This window comes from Nansenia antarctica, assembly GCF_963989245.1.
Source record: "Nansenia antarctica genome assembly, chromosome: 2".
Classification (NCBI taxonomy): Eukaryota; Metazoa; Chordata; class Actinopteri; order Argentiniformes; family Microstomatidae; genus Nansenia; species Nansenia antarctica.
The window spans coordinates 74,362,513-74,370,957 of NC_137675.1; the positions used below are offsets into that span (position 1 = coordinate 74,362,513).

The following is an 8,445-nucleotide window of genomic DNA, read 5'->3' on the forward strand; positions in this document are numbered from 1 at the left end:
AATAAAACACTGTGCTGTACTCTATGCTATGCTATACCTATTCTAACATTTCCTATTCTCTGAACCTTATGTACCCGAGGGTTGTCATATTGCACATGGTGTTATTGCACATTCATTTAACCCTCCGGTTGTGTTCATGTTTGCCCCCCCCATCATTGGTGTTCCCGGTCTAATTAGACCGGTCTGATTAACTGCTTCATATCTCCAAAACTACATAGTCAAATTTGCTAAATTTGGTACTTGGTGAAAGCTGAGACCTGTGAGATGTTAAAAAATGAACATAGATATGACCAAATTACTGTAATGTGACTAAATACACAGTAGAAATTGAATATTTCATTTCCGTTTTTGAGAATTTCAAATAAGAAGGCCAGTTACACCCTGAAACTCTATATATCTCTGCCAAACAACACATTGGATCAGTTCTTCAACATCTCAACATATACTGTGCAAAATTTGATGAGGCATAAACAATGTAGACTATTGGTTAATCTGAATAACTGGATGGGCATATAAGCACGGGAAAGAGAAGGGTTCCCATAACAAACACCTAATTGTTTAGTTTGAAATGTGTCAAAATTTATATAAGAGGGATTTGAACAGGTCTGATACATCCTGGAATGTTGTAGCTTGTTACAACTTGTGTTATCCATTAATTTACTATGGCGGTCATTTTTGACCAGAAATCCCACCGATGTTACAAAGTTGACTAAAACCTCGAAATTCAATGCCAGTGGTTAGTCAGCAATTGTATATGTTCAAATGCCTAGTGTGGAGGATATCATAAGGCCTTGAGGCAATCAAATGTAAAACACAATATTTATGATTGATGAAAGTTGCTCTCGGTCAGATTTGACCGGGAACACAACCGGAGGGTTAGTGTCGCAGTTTGCAGGCTTGAAATTTGAAATTTGTTTGTTTCAGCACTACACCTGCACTATACCTTAAAATGGCGGCCGCTATGGATGTTGACACAAGTGGCACAAACAGCGGAGCAAGCAAGAAATGCTTTGAAGTGAAAAAGGTAGAGAATCTATCTGTTTTTAAACACAATATAATGGAGTTTAATAACATCTAAATGCTAGTATTATTATTATAGCAAACTTGATGACTTGATTACCTAGGTAACAGGAAGCCCGCACTTGCTAGCGGGTGGAGCTTGCTAGCGGGAGGAGCTAGCAAGTGACTCTTCATTATGACGGATGATGAGTCTGCGTTTCACTGAATTGTTTGGGTGATAGCTAGCTAACCGTTTGCTTAACAATCTAGACTACAAAACTAAACTCACTAGTCAGCGAAATCTAACGTGATTAGGCAAAAATATGTATAAAACATGTAGAAGCACTGACATTTTGCGAAAATCAATGGCAAATAGCTGCTAGCTGGATAGCTACTTGCCTTAATCAATAGGCCCAAAATGCGATTAGGCAGTATGGTCATGGCTAGATATCACTTAACTGCCTGCAATAAACCGTAATATACAGTACCAGTCAAAAGTTTGGATACACTTTCCTATTCAATTGAAGTGTCTAAACGTTTGACTGGTACTGTACATTCATTTATATTTTGCAGTTGACTTGTTTAACTGTTATAGTGATAAAGTAGACATTAGGCTACCTATTACCCTTTGATGGTATCCTTTCCTACCAAAACGGTGGTGGCAATGGACAGTACCTGCCATGTCAGTGCCTCTCTGTAATTCCTCTGAGAAAGGCTGAATGAGATGGCTATGTAATTGGTCCTTTCAAACACACACCCATTAAACATCAATTAGCAGATGTGCTTTGGCTTGTTCAATGGCAAGGCCAAGGCCTATAAACTCTATGTTCACTACACCAAAGAGGTGGAACCATGGACTCAAAGGACCTAATTTCACTGTTGCAGAAACCCACACACTGCTGGAGGGTGTGCCTCAGTATTAGGAAGTAGTAGTAGTAGCAAGTTTTAATTCTAGTAAGGGTAGAGACGTGACTAACAAAAAGAAGAAAAAAAACATTTGGGTTGAAATGACCCCTAACCCTAACCCAGAATGTGAATACCATTGAGTCTGACCAAAAGAGGACCACAGAGCAAGTGAAATTAAGATTATGAATCTTAAGGACCATGCTGAAGCGGAAAAAAAAAAAACACCCAAGCAGGCAACAAGCCCTTTAGGAGAGGTGATTACACACTTGTGGTTCTTGACATCATTGGAAGTGAAAACTCCCAAGTATTCTGATCCAGATAAACAATTTTGAACGATTGGGCCCAGATATACGTTTAATTTGTCATTTATTACTTGCCTGTCATAACATATCCCCACAAAACAACTCACAAACATCATGCATTTCCAGGCCAACTTACTGTGGTTCGTAGTGATTGTACTTGAATGTCACTTATTTACTCTGACTATTCTTTTCGACAGTGGAATGCAGTGGCACTTTGGTCCTGGGACATTGTGGTGGACAACTGTGCTATCTGTAGGAATCACATTAGGGATCTCTGTGAGTATTCAATAGATAGTATATTTGACTGTACAGGGCTGACCTAAAATAAGTGGATGACGTTCTAACACATGACTTGTATCCCTGTAGGCATTGAGTGCCAGGCAAACCAGGTCTCTGCCACCCCTGGGGAGTGCACAGTAGCCTGGGGAGCCTGCAATGTGAGTTAGACTTAATGGTTTTGCAGATATGCTCAAACTGATCACAGATTGTCCCGTAGAGGGAACGATGCCACATCAAGCACTGTACTTGACCATTACATTCATATTTTTCTGCTTAGAAATAGTCGTTTGATACTACAGTATCCACTTAGATGATCACAGTACAAAGAGTGTATATTGTCAGAGTTGCAGTTGATTTTCTGAAATGCATATATTTATTGTTTCTCTCTCTTTTTCTCTCCATCAGCATGCTTTCCATTTTCACTGTATCTCCCGTTGGCTCAAGGCCAGACAGGTGTGCCCTCTTGACAACAAGGAGTGGGAGTTTGAAAAGTGAGTATAATCCCTTTTCATAATCTATCTGAGAAAATAGATTGTAAATGGTGTTGTGGGGTGGGGGGGACCTGTGGATTGTGGAATAATAATACCTATTATTATTATTATTATTATTATTATTATTATTATTATTACCTATAATAATACCTATATCCTGAAGTGTAATGTAATTGCTACTCATTAATTTTTGATTGTGGTTGAGTCTTGTGTTGATTGACTGAATCTCTCCCTCGTCTCTCTCTCATGCAGATATGGACACTAGAGGAAAAACTTTGGACCATTGGTTGGGCTTCCTCAAGTTTCATCCTTACTGTTGTTACCCTTTGTGTGATCCACTTAATGACAAATCTGAAAAGACATCTACCCCCATTTTCCCCATGTCACTGTTTTAGGCTAGCGGGAAAACCTTTTTAAGTTGAATTTGCAATGTTGTTGTAAATTGTAAAATTTTAAATTTTAAATTGTAAAATCTGAAAAGACATCTACCCCCATTTTCCCCATGTCACTGTTTTAGGCTAGCGGGAAAACCTTTTTAAATTGAATTTGCAATGTTGTTGTAAATTATAAATAAATCTCAATGTTCCAACAGCCTTGTGAATGGTGTTAACCATTTCCTATGGTTTCCTATTTCCTATTTCCTATTTTGCTATTCCTATTCTCCTATTCCTATTTCCTTTTTCCTATTTCCTATTCTCCTATTCCTGTACCTTATGTACATTCCTATTTCCTATTCTCTGAACCTTATGTACCCTAGGGTTGTCATATTGCACATAGTGTTATTGCACATTCATTTAAAGTGTCGCAGTTTGCAGGTTTGAAATGTACACAGTTGTGTTTCAGTATTACACTTGATTTCAATCTAGTAGCTGCCATCAATTTGTCTAGATTGTCCAGGGCCTAGAACCTAGGTCTTTGCTGTGTTCAGGGCCTGGATGGCCCTGGGGTAGAAGCTGAGCTTCAGTCTGTTTGTCCCCGCCTGTTCGAGGGCAGCCGAGCAAAGTGTTCGTACCCAGGGTGGGATGGGTCTCTGGAGATCTTGGAGGCCTTCCTGAGGCAGCGTGTGTTGTACAGCTCTTCCAGAGAGGGGAGGGGGGCGCCGGTGATCTTCTGGGCCGATCTCACGACTCTCTGTAGCGCATTCCTCTCTGCGGCTGTGCAGCTGGAGAACCAGATGCAGATGCAGTAGGTGAGGATGCTCTCCACTGCGCAGCGGTAGAAGGTCACCAGCATCTCCTGTCCGATGTGGTCTTTCCTGAGGACAGCAGTTCACTATGTGGTTCAGAACCGACGACGTGAACTGTTCCAGGTCCTCATGCTCATATTCCTGCCATGAGGTGTCATTCAGGCAGATCTGCAGTGGAGCGGACCCTGCTGGCCAGGTTCTGACAGTCTTAGTGGTGATGGGAGCACTTTTCCTCATGGGAGTGTAGGCTGGGATCAGGAGGATTGACACATGGTCAGACATGCCTAGATGAGCTAGCGGTCTAGCCTTGTAAGCAAGCTTGATGTTGGTGTATACCTTATCCAGTGTTTTTTCTCCTCTTGTTGCACATTTAACATGCTGATAGAACTTCGGTAGTACTACCTTCAGGTCAGCATGATTGAAATCTCCCGCGATGATGTGTACGGCTTGAGGATCCGCGCTCAGTCCACTACTGATGACGTCATGTAGCCGCGCCAATGCTAAGCTACCAACCGCGCTAGGCGGTATGTAAACACATATAATGTACACTGCGTTGAATTCCCTCGGGAGGTATGTGGGTCGGCATTTAACAGTCAAGTATTCCAGGTCTGGGGAGCAGTGGCTACTTACAGTTTTTGTGTTTAAGCACCAGCTGTCCTTCGTAGATATAATGAGGCCGCCTCCGCGCGTCTTCTCACTAAGCAGCGTCCTGTCCGCACGGTGTAAAGTCCTTCCTTCACATGGAGAATGGTGAAAAAAAAGTTAGGGTTAGGAGTTTAGGGTGAGGGTTAGGGTTAATGTCAGGGTTAGGGTTAATGTTAGGGTTAGGGTTAGTGTTAGAGGTTAGAGTTAGGGTTAGTGTTAGGGGTTGGGGTTAGGTGAACACATGTGGCCTAAGGCGTCTCATCAATGATGTATGATCATGTGCTCTAACAGTACACAGGGTAAATATACACACACTCTGCAGTTGTACCCTTGACCGTTCCTCCACACTCAAAGTCACTTCAACTGTTGGGAAGACATGTTGGTTGAACATTAGGTTAACAAAAGGCTACAGCACCCGGTGTTATGTAAGAAGGTGTCACCAGAGGAAAAGATCTAAAGGAATACAAAGAGGAGGGATCACAACCCAGAGATGCAACATTGAATCTGAAATGGGTGCGGGGCCCTGAGAAAATGAGTACAGTAGCAGTTGTACTGATTGTAGGCATGCGCACACACACACACACACACACACATGAACGAGTGTACACACACACACACACACATGCACGCACGCACACATACACACAAACGCATGCATGCACACACACACACACACATGAACGAGCGTACACACACACACACACACATGCACGCACGCACACATACACACAAACACATGCATGCACACACACACACACACCACACACACACACACACACGCATGCACACACACACGCATGCACACACACACACACACACATGCACCACTTACTGAAAGTGGTTGTGGAGAGTATAAGAGAGTCTTGGTACTGTAGAAGATGTAATGTGAATAGTAATACAGTATAAGTGAGGGCTGAGACGACAGGCCAGCTGTGAGCTGAATGCTGAGATGTTGAGAGCTTGAGAATGGTGGATGGAGAGAATGAAGGAGGGAGAGAGGGAAGGATGGAGAGATTGGAGAGGGAGAGAATCGAGGACGGAATGGATGGGAGGGCTGAGGATCTGAGGGCAGGCGGGCAGTGTGTGTGTGTGTGTGTGTGTGTGTGTGTGCGTCTGGGACACTCTACGCTCGAGGGCTCTCCTCTAGACTATACCAGGCGTACACAGGGCGCTCGCCTCCCAACAAACAAACCCATCTCCATCTCTCCAAATACCCATCCCTCCATAGTATACCCATCCTTTCATTTATCCATCCATCCAATAAATCCATCGATTCTAGCATTGCTATTGAGGCCAAGGAGGAGAGAGAGAAACCCACCAGCCACTACAGCAGCTCCACTGACAAGTGGGAAAACTAACTCATTCTGACTCTCTGTCACTCTCTCTCTCTCTATCCTTCTTTCAAGCTCTTTACTCTCTTTCTCTCTCTCTCCTCAATGTTACATCTGTCCTTCAGTTCTCTCTCCTTTCTCCTTGCTCTCAACCCATCTTTTTTCTCTCTTTCAAGCTCCTCCAGCCCCCTCTCTCTCTATTTCTCTCTTTCACTCTGTCAGTACTGTAGTGTTTTTGGGGTCAGGTTATAGTGATGTAGTGGCTATGCCGAGGACGAGATTGAATCCAATTAAACAACAACATTTGACAACAGCAGTGGTGAAGTGCTGAGGCAAAGCCCCCGCGCTCTCTTATGCTCTCTGTGGCCCCCCCACCCCCTCTCTCTCTCTCTCTCTCTCTCTCTGGCTCCTTCTCTCTCTAGGGTTTCTCTTTTGCACTCTCTCTCTCTTTATTCTGCTCTTTGTCTCTTGCTCTCTGCACAGTCACGTTGTGGCTCAGGGCTACTCATTTCAAGTCATCAACAAAGTCAAAACTGCAGCACAATGACATGTTATCCCCTCGCCTGGCTTTAGTGTGCCATCAGTTTAGTGCTCGAGTGAATGAACATCTGCTTATCTTTTTAAATGCCACCCGTTCTGTCCCTCCGTTTCATTTCTGCATACAAGCAACGATAATATGGACTAAATAATGTGTCACTTTTTTTATTTATACATTTTTATTTTGTTAAATTCTAGTAGTGCAAAGCTAACGGTATCTAGTTCCATAACAATATCACCTCACTTTGCTGGGAGATTACAGGATTGGCACTCTTACCCTTTCTAAGCTCCTCTCCAAATGCCTGAAAGCTCTAAAACGCCGCATAAGCACTTCCTCCTTTCTCTCACTCTGTGTTTCCTCTCATCTGTTCATTCTTATCCCCCCCTACTCTCCGGTCACCCCACTAATGCCCGGATACAGCAAGCATCTGTCAGTCCCCCCCTCTGTGAGTCATGGCCCCCCTTTCACACACTGAGATACACCGTCCCGCTCCCTTACCCATCAGCCCATGCAAATGCTGACCCTTGAACCCTGTGGGGTCACGCAGGGGTCCGGGCCACACACAGCCGGATCCCCCAGAAGTTGCCATCTTCATCAGAAAAACTCTGCAGGTAAGTCATTAAGGTCGAAGACAGCTGCAGTCATCAGCAAGTTCATCAACAAGTCTCCCAGAGTTGAGGTCTGGATAGGCCCTGTGGCGTTACACACAGAGAGCAGATGGCAGAAAAACACTATCTGTTTTTGGTCAGATGTGCTTTTCCCCTTTTGTGTTGCACCGTAAATGAGCGAGAGTGTAGCGAGTTAACGGTGTTCTTTGTAGCTCTGGAGTGTTTGTCGTCAGTGTGAGAGGGTGATGTTGATTCAGGTTGGTAGGTGCCCTTGGGTCCCTAGTGCTAACACAGGTTACATAAAGAGGCAATAGAAATCCTTTTGCCAGAAGAGACCTGCTTAAGAGAAATCAGTGCTAAAACATTGCGACGTGGGAGTATACATTTGACGGATACACAGAGAATATTCATCAGTAATTAGTCAAGACAGCACAAAGGGAAGGTTATTGTGATTTATTTTTGTCACGTTGAGAATGCAAATTGGTGTTGTTAGTTGTATGATGTAGTAGCTGGCATCTATAGTATCTACCTTACAACCTGTGTGTGTGTGTGTGTGTGTGTGTGTGTGTGTGTGTGTCTCACAACACAATTTAAGAAGGGCAACTGTAATCACCTCATAAAGCATGTCATCCCCTCCCTCCATTGAACTGGAAAGGAGAGAAATGGGGCTTGGTGCAATAGAAAGCATGACCTTTAGAGACACTACAGAAACTATAGAGTAGTGTTATGTCATCCTCGACCTCATGTATCACCATATTCAGATGCAGCCACCATCATTACATCCCTACATTACCATCAGAGTCTCATCACTGGTTGCCCCATTAGAACTGCTCTCAGCTAGTGCCACCAAGTGGGAGTCCACCATACTTTTTCGACAATATCTGAATTGGCTGCTATGGCACAATTGTAATAGTGGAATTCTAAACAGTCGTTCGTCCCAAATGTCCCAATTCTAAACGTGTCCACTTCCCTACACAGATTTAAAAGCATCAGGATTGTTGCAAGTGTGTCGCAAGGCTGTTACACCAATCCTATGCTTCTGGGTAGGGAAGTACCTGGACAAGTGTACACTTCAGGGAAAGGATGGAGAATTGGGATGCAGGGAGCCATCTGGGCCAGGTTGTCCATTAAAAGGGAGATGATTGGTGTCCTTGAGAGCA

At 43.6% G+C, this 8,445-nt stretch overlaps 1 protein-coding gene across 1 annotated transcript; it reads left to right on the plus strand.

The window, feature by feature from the left end:
* Window positions 1–949: 949 nt before the first annotated feature.
* Window positions 950–3,242, plus strand: LOC308150595 (E3 ubiquitin-protein ligase RBX1-like; the record flags this gene model as incomplete). The annotated part of the gene is made up of 5 exons (XM_080523410.1): window positions 950–1,024; window positions 2,405–2,483; window positions 2,574–2,644; window positions 2,892–2,977; window positions 3,230–3,242. The coding sequence occupies 5 exons, from the start codon at window positions 950–952 to the stop codon at window positions 3,240–3,242; spliced, it is 324 nt and encodes a 107-aa protein (XP_080379536.1).
* Window positions 3,243–8,445: the final 5,203 nt, after the last annotated feature.